Source organism: Coregonus clupeaformis, chromosome 35 (assembly GCF_020615455.1).
Source record: "Coregonus clupeaformis isolate EN_2021a chromosome 35, ASM2061545v1, whole genome shotgun sequence".
NCBI lineage: Eukaryota > Metazoa > Chordata > Actinopteri > Salmoniformes > Salmonidae > Coregonus > Coregonus clupeaformis.
The window spans coordinates 15,638,457-15,658,851 of NC_059226.1; the positions used below are offsets into that span (position 1 = coordinate 15,638,457).

Genomic DNA, 20,395 nt, shown 5'->3' on the forward strand with positions numbered 1-20,395 from the left:
TCTGCGGTCCAACTCATCCCAAACCATCTCAATTGGGTTGAGGTCGGGCGAATATGGAGGCCAGGTCATCTGATGCAGTACTCCATCACTCTCCTTCTTAGTCAAATAGCCCTTACACGGCCTGGTGGTGTGTTGGGTCATTGTCCTGTAGAAAAACAAATGATAGTCCCTCTAAGTGCAAACCAGATGGGATGGCGTATCGCTGCAGAATGCTGTGGTAGCCATGCTGGTTAAGTGTGCCTTGAATTCTAAATAAATCACAGTGTTAGCAGCAAAGCACTCCCACACCATCACACCTCCTCCTCCATGCTTCATGGTAGGAACTACACGTGAAGATTTGTTCACCTACACTGCGTCTCACAAAGACACAGCAGTTGGAACCAAAAATCTCAAATTTGGACTCATCAGACCAGACAGATTTTCACCGGTCTAATGTCCATTGCTCGTGTTTCTTGGCCTAAGCAAGTCTCTTCTTATTGGCGTCCTTTAGTAGTGGTTTCTTTGCAGCAATTCGACCATGAATGCCTGATTCGGTCTCCTCTGAACAGTTGATGTTGAGATGTGTCTGTTACTTTAACTATGTGAAGCATTTATTTGAGCTGCAATTTCTGAGGCTGGTAACTAATAAACGTATCCTCTGCAGCAGAGGTAACTCTGGGTCTTCCTTTCCTGTGGCGGTCCTCATGAGAGCCAGTTTCATCATAGTGCTTGATGGTTTGTGACTGCACTTGAAGAAACTTTCAAAGTTCTTGAAATTTTCCGGATTGACTGACCTTCATGTCTTAAAGTAATGATGGACTGTCGTTTCTCTTTGCTTATTTGAGCTGTTCTTGCCATAATATGGATTTGGTCTTTTACCAAATAGGGCTATCTTCTGTATACCACCCCTACCTTGTCACAACACAACTGATTGGCTCAAACGCATTAAGAAGGAAAGAAATTCCACAAATTAACAAGGCACACCTGTTAATCAAAATGCATTCCAGGTGACTCCCTCATGAAGCTGGTTGAGAGAATGCCGAGAGTGTGCAAAGCTGTCAAGGCAAATGGTGGCTACTTTGAAGAAACTCAAATATAAAATATATTTTGATTTGTTTAAGACTTTTTTGGTTACTACATGATTCCATGTGTTAATTTATAGTTTTGATGTCTTCACTATTATTATGTAGAAAATATTAAAATAAAGAAAAACCCTGGAATGAGTAGGTGTATCCAAACTTGACTGGTACTGTACATACACACAAAAAAATATGGGGGATTGGAAGTGATGCAGACAATTACATTGTAGCTTCCATCAATCTAACTGCAATATTAAAGGTGATCTATCCCCTAAAATAAAACCAATATGTAATTTTTGTAATGTGGGTGACCTATCCCTTTAACCAAAACCTGTGGCACATTATTGCATAATGTCACTAATAACAGATGACAAGGGACTAGACCAGGGTTCTTCAATTTCGGTCCTGGAGGGCCGAAACACCTCTGTTTTTCATCCACTCCTTCTAATCAGGGGCTAATTCAGACCTGGGACACCAGGTGAGTGCAATTAACTACCAGGTAGAAATAAAAAACAGAAGTGTTTCGGCCCTCCAGGACCGAAATTGAAGAACCCTGGACTAGACCATGGTGCGGCGCACAATTGGCCCAGCGTCGTCCAGGGTAGGGGAGAGAATGGCTGGCAGGGATGTAGCTCAATTGGTAGAGCATGGCGTTTGCAACGCCAGGGTTGTGGGTTCGATTCCCACGGGGGCCAGTATGAAAAATAAAAAAATAATGTATGCACTAACTGTAAGTCGCTCTGGATAAGAGCGTCTGCTAAATGACTAAAATGTAAAAAAAATTTAGACAGATTGCAGATAAAGACAGGAAATTGACTTTTTCCCCCCCATCACTGACATTTTTATTGAATTGGTACAACATGTCTGATGCAGAAGGGTGAAATGTACAGAAGGAACCAGGGCCTGGATTAAGCTAAGTATGGAATGGGGGATGAGAAGACATGAACAAGGAGGTTCTCTCAATGTGAGTACATACTGCTCCTGTTGAATGGCCACACAGGCCCTCTGTGACACAGAGAGGGAATATCTAAAGGGGGACAGAAGGTAAGAGAAAGAGATATATGGAAAGACTAACAGTTCGTCACTGGTTTCTGACAAAAGCCTGCCGTTATCCATCCCCGTTTTACTCACTATATTACAAGCTTTATACACATTGAAAGTAGAACAATAGCTATGACTACCGTATTAGCCATGAGGTGTATACATTTAATGATTAGCTTTCCTTTCTTTTTTACAAATCCTGAATTGACTCTTACAGCGAATGCGTATAATAAGGCAAAAGACCAGCAAAGGGTTGAAATAAGAGAACAGTGAGGGACAGTTTAAGGGGGTTCTGTCACTGAGGAATAAAACTAACCCCACACAACACAAACAATAGGAACCAATCACAGGTACCAGCCTTAAAAAGGTTCACCCCCCCTGTGTAACAACGTGCATTTGTTTCAGGCTTGTGGTCACAAGAGCATTAAGCAAAGAAATGTAAAGACTACATTACAGAAATGTAAGGACTACATTACAGAAATGTAAGGACTACATTACAGAAATGTAATTCCGGAAATCAAGTTGATTATTTCAAAGACAGAATGTAGACAAATATGATTGAGTTGAACAACATGGCTGTTATCATTAGTTTGTCCATTCAACCCTCAGCAGAATATCTCAAAATTGGTACACAGACATACAAGCATGTACTGCCCTCTCGCTCAACATTGCCCAAATCCATAATACACAACTATGTTTTTTTTTTTTTAAGACAAATTGAAGGGGTACTGCATCACAAGCATATAGGTCCCACGTCTCCCTATGCAAAAACATCAAATACTGCCACCCAAGTGGCTATTGTGGGTATCAACAAACCTTATCCTGCAGAGTTCATAATATGAACTCGGCAGGATAAGGTTTGTATTTGAAAGCATACATTTATCTACTCCTCAACATAATTTTCTATCAATTTTGAACAATAAACTCTTGGACTGCTTCCAACTCATTGCCTGGGTTCAGGTTGAGTATTTTAGTGTCAATGTACTGGTCCAGCATCCTGTAGCATGCAATGCATTTTAAAAATTCAGTCATGTTTAAGCTAGTGGGGTTGTAGTGTTCATATGAGTTAGTTGTCATGAAATGGTTTCAGTGACCCGACTAGTGTTAAAGGCATAATACTTGTGTCTGCTTTGCATTTAGGACAACTAACAAGCTCTCCCTCATGCATTTTGTCAAGACAGACAAACTGAATAAAAGAAAGACAACATGCATCTTTTTTTCTGAGTAGGGAGGAAGATTCCTTGCTGCAAGATCCCATACATGTGCATCATTCTAAATAGGAAGACCTTTACCACAAACCAACGATCGTCACAGGTGTTGATTACTGCCAACTATCACAGAGAACGTATGGAACTATTGTTTTTGTCAGTCCATCATTCCAACCATTCATAAGAGAAACCACGACAGCCTTGCAGCAGGGAAACAGGATGGGGGATATGGGCTGTTCCCAGTTCAGTTCCGACTCAGTTGGCACTTTTGGAGAGAACCTCTTATCTAATAATGCCTTTCCAACATAATCATTATCTCCAGCAAACAGAGTTCTCTGTTCCGCAAACCGTATACCTGAGAGAACTTTCAAACAGTAGCAGTTCCCTCCATCAGCAAGGGAACTTTAGACACTTAGAACCAGGCTGTAGAGTCCCTGGTGTTTCTTCTTACAGGGAGAGGACTGACTGGTGTTCAACCATTTCATGGTGATGTGGGCTCTCACAGGGAATACTCTGATGACGTGGAGAAAAACATGTCAATTTTGACAAATCGCAACAGTCTGTTTAGTATGGATATTAATGTCTTTCATACCGGTGTCAAAGTGTTCCCCATCCACACACAAGAGCCTGGAAACACGATCAATGGGTAAGTCTGCCTTCGTCTGTGACAAAACAGGGCAAGTTCACCCAAGCGGACACAGGCTGGGAATGGCATAAGTAAGCTGCCAACTCCACCTTCAAATGGAGTGAGACTGCCATAGCAAAAATAAAGACCTTATTGTAGAACTTCTCTTCCATTTCTTTCCTTTTCTTCAGAGGAGGAATGCAATGCTTACAATGTCTAGTCTTATTTTCCAAGCTTCCTGTCGTCCTAAACCCAACAGGTCTTTCTGGGCCATTTTCAAGGGTGAGCGTGTGAGTGAATGGTTATGGAGTTTAAGTGAAATGGAATGTTGTCAAATGAGAAGCATGTAGGTATATGTTATATGCTGTAGGCTCTATGTGAGAAAGTACAGTGTGTGTATATATATATAAAACCCTTGTCTCCTGTATAGTAGAAGTGACGTGGTCTCACAGTGTTCACCTTCCCACAGGGGGTGCAGGAGGAGCTCCCCTCATCACTGTCAAACAAACACAGTCAAAACAAAAAGCTTTTACAATAAACTATAGGCCTATGGGGAAAATATTTATATTCCTTTCATGTATACATTTTTGTACTCTGCACCAGAAAATGTGTGTGAAAAATGTGTGTACATTACTTATTGAAATGTTTGGTCACACTGAGAAGTGAGCCCTCACCTCTGTTGGCTTTGCTGGGGTAGATCTTGGTGAAGTGCCGGTACTCCTCTGGAGCAGGGAAGTCATCCAGAGGGTGGAAAGAATACTTGGACTCAAAGTCATCTGTAGGGAGAGAAGGTTAGGAAGATGACAGTTCAGGTCAGGCGGACAGGTCAGGGGGGGTGGTCAAGGCCATTGAAGGTCAACGAAGGGCAAGAGAGAGGAGAGGACGGAAAGAACAGTAGGGAAGAGTGGGAAGTGATGGTAATTCTCAAACCTCTCTTTTGTTTTGATCCAATTGTTCCACCCGAAGGAGCCATGGATCAAGAGCTCTGAAGCACTAGATATTCATCCGTTTTTGGTCAAATCGATTTGAGTTGGGTAAACTGACCGTATTTATTTTATTTTATTTGTTAATACAGTACCAGTCAAAAGTTTGGACACCTACTCATTCAAGGGTTTTTCTTTATTTTTACTATTTTCTACATTGTAGAATAATAGTGAAGACACCAACACTATGAAATAACACATCTGGAATCATGTAGTAACCAAAAAAGTGTTAAATAAAAAAATGTTTATTCTTCAAAGTAGCCACCCTTTGCCTTGATGACAGCTTTGCACACTCTTGGCATTCTCTCAACCAGCTTCATGAGGTAGTCATCTGGAATGCTTTTCCAACAGTCTTGAAGGAGTTCCCACATATGCTGAGCACTTGTTGGCTGCTTTTCATTCACTCTGCGGTCCGACTCATCCCAAACCATCTCAATTGGGTTGAGGTCAGGGGATTGTGGAGGCCAGGTCAGCTGATGCAGCACTCCATCACTCTCCTTCTTGGTAAATAGCCCTTACACAGCCTGGAGGTGTGGTTTGGGTCATTGTCCTCTTGAAAAACAAATGATAGTGGGACTAAGCGCAAACCAGATGGGATGGCGTATCGCTGCAGAATGGTGTGGTAGCCATGCTGGTTAAGTGTGCCTTGAAATAAATCACAGACAGTGTCACCAGCAAAGCACCCCCACACCACCTCCTCCAAGCTTCACGGTGAGAACCACACATGCAGAGATCATCCGGTCACCTACTCTGCGTCTCACAAAGACACGGCGGTTGGAACCAAAGATCTCAAATTTGGACTCATCAAACCAAAAGGACAGATTTCCACCGGTCTAATGTCCATTGCTCGTGTTTCTTGGCCCAAGCAAGTCTCTTCTTATTATTGGGGTCCTTTGGTAGTGGTTTCTTTGAAGCAATTCGACCAGTGGTCCTCTGTAGCTCAGCTGGTAGAGCACGGCGCTTGTAACGCCAAGGTAGTGGGTTCGATCCCCGGGACCACCCATACACAAAAAAAAAATTATGCACGCATGACTAAGTCGCTTTGGATAAAAGCGTCTGCTAAATGGCATATTATTATTATTATTATTATGATGAAGGCCTGATTCACGCAGTCTCCTCTGAACAGTTGATGTTGAGATGTGTCTGTTACTTGGACTCTGTGAATAATTTATTTGGGCTGCAATCTGAGGTGCAGTTAACTCTAATGAACTTATCCTCTGCAGCAGAGGTAACTCTGGGTCTTCCTTTCCTGTAGCGGTCATCATGAGAGCCAGTTTCATCATAGCGCTTGATGGTTTTTGCGACTGCACTTGAAGAACCGTTCAAAGTTCTTGACATTTTCCAGATTGACTGACCTTCATGTCTTAAAGTAATGATGGACTGTCGTTTCTCTTTGTTTATTTGAGCTGTTCTTGCCATATGGACTTGGTCTTTTACCAAATAGGGCTATCTTCTGTATACCACCCCTACCTTTTCACAACACAACTGATTGGCTCAAACTCATTAAATTAACTTTTAACAAGACGCACCTGTTAATTGAAACACATTCCAGGTTACTATTTCATGAAGCTGGTTGAGAGAATGCCAAGATTGTGCAAAGCTGTCATCAAGGCAAAGGGTGGCTACTTAGAAGAATCTAAAATTATTTTTTGATTTGTTTAACACTTTTTTGGTTACTAAATGATTCCATGTGTTATTACATAGTTTTGATGTCTTCACAATTATTCTACAATGTAGAAAATAGCAAAAATAAAGAAAAACCCTTGAATGAGTAGGTGTGTCCAAACTTTTGACTGGTACTGTATTAACAAATAAAATAAAAAACAGTCAGTTTACCCTTTACCCAACTCAAATCGATTTGACCAACTCAGATGTATAGTTTTCTCTTCTCTTTTACAGATTCAATACATACTTGGACTGCAACATTTTATACAATCCAAAAGAATCCCAAGTAGATTGACTAAGAAAATGAGAGTTGGTTGTTAATGTAGAGGGAAACTGAATTTGAGGTCAGGTGATGCAGTATGGGGAAGAAGACTCACCTATGAAGGAGCGGGAAATGGAGGTGTGTCCATTGCGGATAGGTGGGGGAGGGGGCGGGGGTCCGGCTGGGGTACGGGAGGGAGGAGGAGGGGGCTTGCCACGGCTATGAGGCTCTGAGGGGCTACCTCTGTATGGGGGTGGTGGAGGGGGGGCATCCCGACCACTGTTTCGTTGCGTCGACCCAGGCAGGGGTGGAGCTGTACAGACAAACGGTCATTAAGGAATAATAAAGAGAGCCGCCACACTGGCTAACCATCAGTCTAACACTCATTACAATACAGACAGACAGGAACGCACGGAAAACACTGCAGGCCTGTCATGACACGCCACCTTCCTGACTGTAGCGCCACGCCTTGCCACAGGACTTTCTACACTGATTGAATTTCTACACTAATAAATAAAATCACCTCTCCTCGCTTGCCTCACATTATGACGTGATTGACAAGAGGAGATAGAGGTAAAAAATAATTGTCCCCCCCCCAAGAAAAAGGGTGGTGTGACAGACACAGCACAGTGAGAATGTGACCGAATTGTGTGACTGAACTATGCATAACACAAACAGTAGAAAGCATTTCAGTTTTTTTCCAGAACTTAAAATGGACAGGTAGAGGAACAAGGAGAGCACTAGTAGGAACATACCTGCTCCTCTGCCGGGGGGCTCACGGACTGGAGGGGGCGGGCGTCCGCCTGGCGGGGAGGGGGAGGGCGGCGGGGGTGGAGCTTGCCCACGGGTTGGAGTGTGTCCAGGTCCGGGCGACGGCTTCTTGCTGAGGGAGTTGTGTCTCTGAGGTAGCTCCGGGGCGGCTTCGTTAACCGGGCTGGAGGGGCCGTTGGTCATGGGCTGGCGGTACGGTGGAGGAGGTGGACCCAGAGAGGAGGAAGAGGAGGATGCCGAGGAGCCCCCTGACGTCGGGGGCCGGCGGTTGTTGTTGGGAGAAGGGGGCGGAGGAGGGGCGCTGTTGCGGACCGGCACCGGGGAAGGCCCCCTCTGTCCTGGCGTGGGAGGGAGGGGCTTCTCCCGGTTGTAGGAGGGGGCAGGTGGTGCCGCCTTCTGAGTTGGGGCAGAGGGTGCGTTGCCCCGGCGAGAGAAAGGGGGAGGAGGTGGAGGGGCGGAGGAGCTGTGCTTCATGCCACTGTTAGGGCTGCCTCCGCTGAGGGGGCGGGAGAGGTCGGGGAGGGAGGGCCTCTGGGAGCGGGAGTGCTCCGGGGGAGAGGCCTGCTGGGCTGAGCAGTCTGTGTTGTCCTGGCGAACAGGGGGTCCGGGGGGGCGAGGAGCAGCGGGGCGCGTGCCAGGAGACGTCAAGGCTGACCTGCCAACCGAACCATCTGCACAAAACAATTAAAATCACGTCATCAGCAATTTATATGAAGATTCATTAATACATGAACAGAGAAACATGAGGACATTTCTCAGTGCAGAGTTAGTACAGAACAACAGAAATGTATCATTAGGTTGTTTTATTCATCATAATCCATGTTCTAATATTTTCTCCCTGACAGATGGTAAGGCCCTGCCCTTCATATGATTAAATCTAACACTAACGCAGACGTGCAGGTTAGGGAAAACATTATTGTGAATCAGCAAATCTCCTTCAGCCGTGCCTGTGTCAGATCTATTACAGCCCTGCCCAATGACAACACTGAAACCTGACGGGCTGCCCTACCTACGCAGTCAAAGACCAGTGCTCATTTTTCACCTATTGCAATAGAGCCTTGACGAAGATGCTTACTCCCAAACTTGTCAGCAATAAATATAATTGAAGGGAATTAAATAGCCGTTTTAAACCTACTTTCTCAATATAATTTGACGGACCACTCCTTCAGCAGCCCAGATTTTTGGGGGGAATCTTTGTTAGTGACACCATTACTATTAACAGTTAAGATATTCAATACTTGCCTCCGACTGGTCGTAATTTAGGCACACCTGCCTGGAAAATACCTCCCATTGGCTGAATGGCCCCTGACGAGCCTCCTCCACCTCCATTACCACCACCACCTCCTTTAGGCTCTTGACAGGCAAGAAAACAAGGTTAAATTACATACATTACAATAGTAACCTATTATATGTATAATTACCCTTATGATCTCCCATTTCATTCCTGTGAAATAAACCTTGTCCCCCAGTGAGTGTGCTCCAAGCACTACCCTAGCCTCATCAGTTCTGTCCTTCTTACTTCCATCCAATCAGATTAGTTAGTAAAACACTACCAGAATAGTAGATCTGAGACAAGGGTGAACCTTAGTGGTGCTGTGGCCTTACTTTCTAAGACGGGTGCGCTCCGGTCATTGACCACGCCGACCTTCTTCAGCTTGGCCCCTTTGTGGATGTCACCGAGCAGGGCTCCTCTGCCTTTGGCCTCATCTCGGTTCAGCTTGGGTGGGGTGGTGTTGGCCTGCGAGGGGAAGAGAGAGCGCGTGTCCTCTAGTTAGCTTAGCACAGCACACTTAACGGTACAGTAGATCTGTTTTGATACAACAGGATGCGTGAGATAACGAGCAGCATTAGTTCTGGTGCTTTGGACAAATCACGATTTCACAGGCGTCTTTCCAATTTGGGATGGGGAGGGGACATTTGGCCCATAGACTTGCCCGTAACTAACTGAGATTATACATAACCTGACAGGTAACAGTTTGCAGAAAGCCACGTCACAGTTGGTGCAAGGGAATTAGCCGGGTAGAACGTGTTCTTGATAGGGGCTACAGCACAATTCATTTGAATAAGATTTCTATTTTGTGAGTCCTTTACATTAAGTAATTCATTAGTTGTCCATTGCATAAAAACCATAGCGTTATGCAGCCCTGTCTGCAGAGGCCTGGTCGGTCCACTGCCTCATTATGTGAATTACTTCATGTGTAAAAAATTAGAGGATGATTAGTTGAGCGAGCAGCGCTAATCACTTGAATAAACCAGACGCACTCTGGCTACGTCCCGAATGGCACCCTTTTCCTTATATAGTGCACTACCTTTGACCAGAGTGCACTATATAAGGGAATAGGGTGCCATTTGAGACACAGCCTCTGGTTGGGCTTGGCAGGGAGAGGATAGCACATACTATCACAGGCCACGAAGAGAGCTTATTTCAGATTTCAGTAGTGTGCTCTATGCCTACATCATGGTTTGGAGCTAGGCCTACATCATGGCTCATACCCATTAAATATGTCCCTATCATAGGTTTGACTGATACTGTTTTCTCAGATCCACACAGTTGCACAGGAAACATGTTGCATCCAGGTGACACCTGCATGCTAGAATAAGTTCTTACCTGGCAGAAGGTGGGGGGTGGAGGGGGGCCACAGGGGGGGGGAGGGGGAGGGATCGGCATCCTGGCCCACTCAACAAGTCTTGTGGATGGCCTGGGGTCTCAGATACACAAAAACTCAGTCACCACCTGAAATAACGCAGAAAAATATCTAGTGGTAATGTTATCAAGCATGAATTTGTCAACTAGCACAGTTAGCTAGGTAGAAGAGGTTCCCTTCGATTTGATTGCTTCCCTTGCAATAAAATAGATATGTTTTTAAAACCACGTAGCTAGGTAGCTTGCCATCTAATACATGTTAACCTGCTGGGCTCATGTGACATTGTTATTGATGACGTCTTCACTTCGCAAGTTGGCCTAACTAGCTAGTTATGCTAGCAGAGAGCTAACGTTGGGTCAGTGCTGCTGTGGAATGTGAACGAGCCGACTGTAGATCGCTGTAAAGCATCCAATAGGGTGAAATCTCCAAATAAACCTGGTCATCGGTAACTAGGTCAGATTAGCCAATAGTTAGCATAACGATTAACTTAGTTGACTAACGTTATGCAGCAAGGTGACAAACTAACGTTAGCTAGCTAAGCAATTAGCATTCAAACTTAAAGCCATTGTGGCGGCCCTGCAAAAGAATAACTAGCTAGCTATCTTGAAATAAAGCATGGCTGTGATACATCCTAACTAAACGTAACGTTAGCTATGAATCTCAGCTATAGCATACATGGCGCGAGTTCATCATGGCTATCATGTTTGGCTAATGTTAAAGGCTGTCATGTTAGCTAACTACAGGATCTGAAGCGAGCAAGCTATCTGGGTTAGCCTGCCAGTGTCGGCAACCTTTGCAAGTTAGCTTAATTGGGCTAACTGCTAACTAGATTGCTTCAGAGTGCAACTTACTTGAGTTTCTTAGCAGCCCAGTCGTTTGATATTTGAGGTTTTAACTCATATTTGTTTCTTCGTTCTCGGTAGTTAATCTCAAGTGTATTATAAGTTTCAAGCTGTCCATTGATATTTCACTCCTGAATTCACGCTCACGTCCCTTCACTTCACTTGCAGCTGAGATTTGCTGAAGCAGTGTAGATGGAAGTGTGCAGACAGAAATGTACACTGGCACTGCAGTGTACCAGAGATGGCAGAGAAAACGAGACACCCTACTCCCTAATTTATTCGTGTCGGGGCGGGGCCACTCTGGTCTACCTATTGCCCCCGCCTCACTTGCGTCTGCCCTGTGTTTGGAAGATATAGCTATCGAGCAGCGTCATGTGCTCACCAACAGATCACGTGACTTGCATATTTTTTTGTGACTGGAGGATACATAGACCTCAATGCTGTATGGGATGAGTAGTTTGTTTGCCTCCTAACTCATATATCACAGTTTTTTAAAGGTGATTTCTAATCTTTTGAATTAATGGTTCACCCCAGAGAATGTTGTGCCTATTCAACATTTGGAACCATGATAACCAGCATATTGTTGAAATGTATATGCAAAACATTAGTGGCCATGTCAGTTCCAGAGCATAGAGAATATTAGAGGCCTCTAGTGGCCAAAAGGCAATTTTAGCATGGGCAGCGCCATTGAGGGCTTCCACCATTTTAAAGTAGTCAAAGTTGTCAACGGTGGGGATTCCTATGGGTTGTTGTTGTCTCAATGGCGCTGCCCATGCTGTCACAGACGCTATAATGGCACAGATATAAAGATGAGCCCTCTATCTATCTCTATGTTCCATAGCCACAACCAAGAAAACAGTTTGAGCCCTGTACCACAGTATGAGTCATAATACCCATAAAACCTAGCGGTCAAACAGGGAAATGGTTCCAATTGTTTTTTCTCCATTCATTTTTCCCATAGGGTTTTTTAGAAACACTTAAAATAAGGGATGTGTTTTGTGTAGGCTTTCCCTGGTGTGATGTTTTGATAACCGTGTAAATCTCTCTAGGACAAGGTGACTTATCAATATATTCGCATGTATTTACACCCCAAAAAGGAAATGCTAATTAGCTGCTAATGTGGCTATCATAAAAAACTACAAATGCCATGATGATCTGGACGAGACTGCCGAATCGAGGCAAAGGTACGATTCTCTGGATTAACTATCTAATGTTAGATAAATGTAGTAATGAATAAATTGGCAACATTTCTTTAATTTGACAATTCTGTGAACTGTCTTGTGCAAGTTTTAAATTGACACAATACCTGTTTGCAAAGGTGTCAGCTAGAGATGCAGGGGCTTGCAGGGATTTGTAGTCTACTTTGATACTAATTAGCATTTTCGAATCTAAGAATTAATAGAGCTGCAAATATTGATAAAAGTCACCTTGTTTGAGAGAGATTTATATGGTTATCAAAACGTCAGGCCAGGGTAAGCCTACATGAAACACAGTCTTTGTTTTAAGTGTTTCTAAAATCCCCTATGGGAAACATTTATGGTGGGAAAATGATTGGAATAATTTCCCTGTTTGACCGCTAGGTTTATGGGTATTATGACACATTCACTGGTAAACTGCCTGAGTAGGAAATCTTCATTTATCCACGATCTTTGAGTGTACATCAAAATGGAGGAAGGCTAGAAGAACCTCTCTGTAATGGTATCAAATGATGCTGTGTTACATTAGGCTATTATACATTCTTATGACTGCAACAATCATTCTGTGAAAATCTTGTTCTTCAAATCAAATCAAATGTTATTTGTCACAGACGCGTGTTTAGCAGATGTTATAGCGGGTGTAGCGAAATGCTTGTGCTTCTAGGCCGTTTTTCTTCAATGCAAGGTCAGGAGAGGATTGGAAGAAACTACACCACACATCATCTAAGCATCATCTAAAACACTATCTTTAATAAGCAAGAGAGCAACGTCTAGTTGTAGCTAGCTTCATATTCTGGGGTGCACTGCAGACTTTTTCCTTCAATTTCATGCTTTCCAAATAGTAAAGGAGTCAGGTGTGAGATGGAAATGTCAGACACCCTGCCCAGCTGTCAATTACCACAACAACCACTTGGTGGCAGTAGGCCTATACTGAATGAAGTCGGGACACACTACACACACACACACACACACACACACACACACACACACTGACTGCCTCCTTTCTCTTATGTTGTCCCAGAAACCCTATCCCTAAAATCAACGCTGAATCTCTACAATGGCGATTTTAGCATCTAAATCTTGGTGGGGCAAAAAATAAAACAAGTGGGATGCATGCCAGCAAAGCCACTACACTACACAACACTACTCAACACTAAACAATACATTAATTGCACTATACCGGTGACAAACGGTGCCCACAAACTGTTAGGGCCTACATAAAGCTGTCCCAACAGCAGTCCCAATATCTTACCAATGCTACATTTACATTTTAGTCACCTGGCTATCAGCGAAGCCTTGTCTGGCAGCGAAATAGTTAATTCAGCGTCATTTACTGCCTTTAAAAAAAACATAGCTGATATGCCTGACTTGCTTAAACAAATGTGGTTTCTAATGACAATTGAGATGTACAAACTATGGCATAAGGGGACGACGAGCGGATAAGAGGCAATCCGTAATTTTGAATAAGACATTAATGAGCGAGCTCGGACGGACGTAGTCAATATAACTATTTGTTTTGCACTTTTGAAATGTACAGCGACAGAATTCAGAGTATGGGCCGTTCTTACAGTGTTCTCCCTGTACACCAAGTCAGAACTGTAGGATAAATAAAGGGCAGACAATGAAAGCTCTTACAATATTCAATGATTACATTTCTCTAAAACAGGTTACAGGCTACATGTGCACCAGTAGGTGAAATTAAGAGGGGTAAATAGACCAAATTATTAGGGTGAGGCACAAGGGCTACTAACATCTTACTACACAACATACACTTAGTATTACTTTCTTAGCTACAGTATACATATCTCCCTGGGATATTACATCATTTATGCAGCAGCATACAATACATTTTCACCTTGTTGTGCTGTGCTCACTTGAACATGAAGGTGGGGCGGCGGTCCTTCGTGAGCAAATTTTGTCATCAAATAAAGAGAAAGAGGCCAGATTTACAATTCCGAGTTGGATGACTGTTCAAAACGTATTTTCCCAGTCGGAGCTTGTTTATTCCCGACTTCCAGTTGTCTTGAACTCAATGGAGGTCAAGTTTTTAGCAGTTCTGAGTTAACAGTTGTTTTGAGCGCGGTACAAATCATGCTTAATTGACAGCATGGCCAATGTTGAATGTTTATCATTTTAAACTTGGAAAATAGCCCCTTAATCCCAGATTTGTGACCACACAGTCACTCCACTGAATAGCAGGCTAGTGATTGCTTTGCAATGCTTGCAGTTAGCCACCGATTCCTTCCAAACCACTTGAATTTGCGATTTCCAACTTGTTGTGTAATGTTTATGTCCAATGGCCAATGAGCACCGATACGTTTTATCTATATTTTCTCGTCATAATTTGTCTTCATATGACAAGGATTAAAAAGGATTTGTCAGTAGATTGTCGACTTGATTCATGATGATGACTGCTAGCTAAGATTTTGAATGTATGATGTTGACATGATCAGTCCAATCAAAGCTACTGATTTTATCTGTGGTCAATGACCTTGAGCCTTTTTGGAAGGGCACTTCTAATGTAACTCTATGGCAGCACGCAAGGGGCTTGAATTTTCGTGATCTACCCTTAGACTTCGCGGTGACTTAGTGAGTGCCATGAGTGACAGAACACTGAGCCAATCACGGCGCAGTGCTTCGTATTTTCTGCTGGCTTTCCCCACCACCACAGAAAGCACTGAGCTAGGCTGAAACACCTGCATTTTGGAGCTGCCTTACCCCAAAAAAACAAAAAAGAGACCATGTTTGTATGCAGCTCTATTAACTCAATGTTTGTTTGTTTTTTTACATTGTTTGCAAACTGATATGTGACACGTAATAATGCCCAAAAAAACAGGCAAGCCCAAATTATTTATTTATTTTTGCTAGAAATGTGGGGCTCAAAACAGGTGGGGCTCTGCCTGCCCTGAATGACGGGTCGCCACTGAATCGCTACCTTCTCTTTATACACTTTACTTCACACTTCTCTCTTTGTGATGATTCTCACTTTAGTGGCATGTGTGACGCACAGTAATGCCGGTTACAGTGGAGCCCTAACCCGGATCCGATTCAATGGCGCCATTTCAAGCTATGGGTGAGTTTTTCTGGTATGATCTCCCTCCGCTACATGCACATATGAATTGTGGTTAGTTATCAGTATGTTTATCAAAGGCTTTCGGTTGTTATTACTATTTGAAACCCGAATGTGGTACTGAGAGGGCAGATGTCCTGCCTCTTGGGGGCGCTGTGAGACAGAGTTTACTTTGGATTCTTCACCACCAGCGTGCAGTGGTTTTTATAGGCTGGAGTTTCGACCTGGCTTGACTGACAATGAGTGAAAGCAATAATGACCTCAGGGCTAAATAAGATCCAATTATCCATAAAAATACACAGGAGGCAGGCTAGTTAATATAGTTTGTTTTATTTGAAAAAAAGTTTCAAACTAAAAATGTTCTGTAAAAATGCATATTCATTGTGTTAATTTCCTCTCCATTCATCTCTTATCAACATCATCCTTCTATCATCCCATGTTTCTCTTTCTCTTTTCTATCGTTTGGAAGGTAGGAATGTGCAGCGGGGTCGGTATAGCACACACACTACAAACAACAGAATCACGATGACTGCTTCCCCCCACACAACCCCCACCCAATCAAAATAGAAAACAAACAGAAAGCTATATGATTATCATCGTCACAAAATAAATCTCTTTGGCATACAACCCCTGCCATAACCTCAGAAATACTTCCTCCCCAACACCCCCCAAACATCAAGACATAAAAAAACACCTCTTCCATAACAACGCACATACTTTGTGGAACCGTCAGTTGTAGTAGCTGTTAAAGGGTGTGGGCCTGCCAGACATTACGTTTTGGATCATACACACGTTTTATGTTGAAGCACAATGTATTAGTCCATGATCCATATGTATACTGTGTCGGTTGAGTGTCTGTAACTGTATGTGATCAAGACCGGTCCACAGGAACAGAGGAGAACCAACCGCACCAGCTGAAGTTGTAGTTTAGTGTGCTTGGGAGACCACTCGACTAGGAGAGAGTGGTTGTGGACACATCTTCAGGGAAGAGGGTGCTTGTCTCGGACCCTCAGACCCAGCAGTAGTCTGGATCATGGACTGGACTGGGGTTATAGACAGTTATAGGCAGCTCAGGGACCGCTGCTGTTCCAAATAGCCACCAGTCTCATAACGTGACGAACAGGACTTCTTATTGTCTGAACTCAATGTTACTGGTTATGGTTGAGGACTACTGTATGTGGCTCTGCATACCACCATGCAAATTATACACATAAAAAAAAGATGCGCACTGTAAATATGCAAGGAAACGTCTAAAACCAACACAGCATCTAAAAGTTAAAGTTCAATTTCCCTCCACATTAACTGTAACAAAGCAACTTTTCACTTTGAGGAACACAACATTCTTGTTATTGTTTTTTTCTTTTCTTTTTCTTGTGTTTTCTGACAACAGCCCCTGATTGCCCAATGTCTCCCCATGAAATATGAGTTTCCCTTTGTGGTGGAATCCTCGTTCATCTGTCCCTCCTTGGTGATCATGCCAATACCACTCCTTCCATTTTGTGCCTTCAATGGAAGAGGCAGTTATTTAGACATAATCCATGTTTCATGTGGTTTTAAAATGTTGCAATTGTGGTATGTTGTTATTCATGTGTGTACTATGTAATTTACTATGTAACTACAGAGCTGAGCTGTCTGTGTTTTACAGCCATTCTGGGCGTGTGTGTGTATGTGTGTGCTGGGGAAAGTATGTGCAGAGTCTGTGCATTAGAGGAGCTCTGTGTAGCTAGGTGTGTGTGTATGCGCCTACATCACTGACCTGGCCCTGTGTGTTAGAGGGGCTCTGGGTAGGCCTGTCGGGGATCGTAGGCCATCTCAGGCATGTACTGCTCATGCATCTCTGCTTCCAGTGGCATCCCGTCCATGGCCAGGTCAGAGTAGCCGTAGGGGGGGTAGGCTCCATCCAGCTCTGAGGGAAGGAGAGAGAGAGAGAGAGCGATGAGAGGAAGGGATAGCGGGGGGGAGGGGGGGGGGAACGAGATAGAGCGAGAGAAATTAGACAAATATAGAATACCCAGGCAAACAGAGAGGCAAGCTCATTTGGTGTATTGACACTGACAGACAGTGTTCAAGCATCCAAATGATTAGACAGGCAGTCAGAAATGAGCTTTGCTCCCATCAGCAGACCTTTTCTTGTGACGGATGGAAAGAAGAACAGGAATAATAATCTCTTCACCTCTATTCTATTCCATTAATGCTATTTCATACCCTGTTTAATAATGTGAGCACTGCAATATGGATTAAGCGTCAGCAGCAAAAGGACACACAGTGCTGTGGAAGGATGGTGACTAATGTACCACATACACACACACACACACACACACACACACTGGGGGATATATGAGGGATAGAGTTCAGAATTATAATTAAAGATATTGAGATGAGGAGGATTGACTGTTGTAAGTATGCAGAGAGAGGGATGGATGAGAGAGGGATGGACGAGAGGGATGGATGAGAGAGGGATGGACGAGAGGGATGGATGAGAGAGGGATGGATGAGAGGAGAGGAAGACAGAGTGGAGATTCACAACTAGGACATATGACATAGACCTAAGATTAGCTAGATAAAGATGCTGTATGAGTGCAAAGAGATAAAGTAGTGACCGATAGAGCTAGGGAAAAAACCCGAAAGATAAATTCACCAGATAGAGAGAGTGCCAGTGTTTTCGATAGAGGAGAAGTGTTACGCAATCACAGGAAGGAGGGAGGGAGCATTAGCCGAGCAGTGGAAAAGAGAGAGTGGGTGTCAACTCAGCAGCGTGTGTGTGTGTGAGAGAGAGAGCGGGATAGAGTGCGGGAGATCGCTTGACGATGATAGATGGCCAGTTAATGGAAATGTAAATGACATGGAAATGTGACCAGAGGGGAATAGATAGATACCTCTGTGAATCTAATGCCATCCCCGCTGACAGCCTATAGTGCACCCCTCCTCCCCCCTTATCACCCGCCCCCTCTCCAGGGCATGGTGGGAGCAGACACATCAGAGAGAAACACACACACATGAACGCACATGAATGCACGCGCACACACACACACACACACTCTGCAGTGCGGCCAGGGGGCCGAGTGCATTATATAAACAGCAGGGGTCCCCCACACTCCCTGGGGTCTGATGGACTGCTGAGGGGAAAAGGACAAGACCTCCTGCTTTCTATAAACACATCTCTTGTTTTCCTCATCTCAGATGCTCACTACTGTGTGGCTCTGTGTGTGTGTGTCTGTGTGTCTGTGTGTGTGTCTGTGTGTGTGTGTGTTTCTGTCTGTGTCTGTCTGTGTGTCTGTCTGTGTGTGTGTCTGTGTGTGTGTCTGTCTGTGTGTGTGTGTGTGTGTGTGTATGTATGTATGTGTGTGTGTCTGTGTGTGTGTGTGTGTGTGTCTCTGTCTGTGTGTGTGTGACTGTGTGTGTGTGTCTCTGTGTGTGTGACTGTGTGTGTCTGTGTGTGTGTGTCTCTGTGTGTGTGTGTGTGTGTGTCTCTGTGTCTGTGTGTGTCTGTGTCTGTGTGTGTGTGTGTCTGTGTGTGTCTGTGTGTGTCTGTGTGTGTCTGTCTGTGTGTATATGAGCAAGAAACTCAATTATTGTTTGAGTATGTGTTTGTGTGTGTGCGTGACTAGTGAGATGAGGGTAGACTTTGCTGTGACATTGCTTGCATGTTGATTTAATGATCACCCTCTGGTACACACAGTCCACTGTTACTCGTCACAGCCACTGACAGGAAACCAATCAAGTGGCACTTAACCTAAATTAGGTCCGACTCTGGTGTGTGTGTGTGTGTCAATCCATCTCTGCCTCTCTCTCTTCTGGTCTGTCGATCTATCTCTCTCTCTTGCCTTTTTTTTGTGAAATGCAGTAGTGTAATGTAAGATGTTCATTACAGTAGTGTAATTAAGCATTAAGGCTCAAGGAGGTGTGGTATATGGCCGGTATACCATGGTGAAGGGCTGTTCTTATGCAAGACGCAATGCGGAGTGCCTGGATACAGCCCTTAGCCGTGGTATATTGGCCATATATCACAAACCCCTGAGGTGCCTTATTGCTATTATAAAGTGGTTACCAACATAATTAGAGCAGTAAAAATTAATGTTTTGAGTCGGACCTAATTTAGGTTAAGTGCCACTTGATTGGTTTCCTGTCAGTGGCTGTGATGAGTGACAGTGGACTGTGTGTACCAGAGGGTGGCCATATACCACAAACCCACGAGGTGCCTTATTGCTATTATAAACTGGTTACCAATGTAATTAGACCAGTATATAGTATATTTTGTTGTTATACCCATGGTATACGGTCTGATATACCACGGCTTTCAGCCAATCAGCATTCAGGGCTCGAACCACATGGTTTATAATCTAGCATATTATACAACAGTGGTGTACATTGGTATATTGTACTGAAGGATAGGATTGGTCCACACTCACCATCCGCCATGTATGCAGCTTGCATGGGTACAGCATTGTGGGCCTGGAGAGAAAGCGAGAGATTGAGAAATATTCATGTAAATATGTACCATTCTAACTTCAAACACTATACTTTTACCGATCCCCTTCTAAAAAACAACAGTGGCAGACGTTGACTTTACACCTGGTGCCAACAACGCTCAGTCAGTAAATCTATCCCTTTGGAGTTCGATACTTCCTCATGGCGGATGTAGTGTAAACAGTAGACCTGTCTGCTTTGGGCCTCCATGTCTCCGCTCCCCTTGACAACCTGATGAGTCAGCAGGTTCCCGGCTCGATGTGATTGATTAACACCTGGGCCAGATCTGCCACTAATCCAATCGTTGAGTCTGGATAGCTGTAATTATCCAATGAGCTTTGGGAGCCTGTGGCGATGTGTGGGGCTCGGAGATACTTAGCGCATTAGGCATGCAGGTTTTGAAATCATGCACAAACACTAGATAGAGTTAGTTGTTGGGGATTCATTCTTATGGTAATGCAAGCGTGGAAGGTAAACATACAGATTGATTACTGAGTGGTATCGATTGTGTAGTGGTGTGGTGTGTATTTGGATTTTGTTACAGTTCTTCCCTGAAGCAATG

General features: G+C 43.9%; 2 protein-coding genes across 4 annotated transcripts in view; both read right to left on the reverse strand.

Annotated features, from left to right (window-relative positions):
* Positions 1-2,243: 2,243 nt before the first annotated feature.
* Positions 2,244-11,375, reverse strand: LOC121569469 (WAS/WASL-interacting protein family member 2-like). Of its 2 annotated transcripts, none has more exons than XM_045210653.1 (8): positions 11,110-11,375; positions 10,222-10,347; positions 9,219-9,351; positions 8,856-8,966; positions 7,598-8,284; positions 7,084-7,155; positions 4,607-4,708; positions 2,244-4,428 (listed from the first exon to the last, which is right to left on the reverse strand). In XM_045210653.1, exons 2-8 carry the CDS (start codon positions 10,279-10,281, stop codon positions 4,388-4,390), a joined length of 1,206 nt encoding a protein of 401 aa, XP_045066588.1. In that variant the 5' UTR covers positions 10,282-10,347; positions 11,110-11,375; the 3' UTR covers positions 2,244-4,387. The 2 variants fall into 2 exon arrangements, with proteins under 2 accessions (XP_045066588.1, XP_041736382.2); XM_041880448.2 differs by having other exon boundaries at positions 6,958-7,155.
* A 4,302-nt stretch (positions 11,376-15,677) lies between these two features.
* Positions 15,678-20,395, reverse strand: part of LOC121569470 (junction plakoglobin-like) — a 66,443-nt gene continuing 61,725 nt past the window's right edge. For both annotated transcript variants that reach the window (XM_045210869.1, XM_045210870.1), the window contains exons 14-16: positions 19,776-19,818; positions 17,123-17,272; positions 15,678-16,869 (exon numbers count right to left, since the gene is read on the reverse strand). In XM_045210869.1, coding sequence (XP_045066804.1) covers positions 17,136-17,272; positions 19,776-19,818 — 180 coding nt within the window. In that variant the 3' untranslated portion in view covers positions 15,678-16,869; positions 17,123-17,135. The remainder of the gene's footprint in view (positions 16,870-17,122; positions 17,273-19,775; positions 19,819-20,395) is intronic.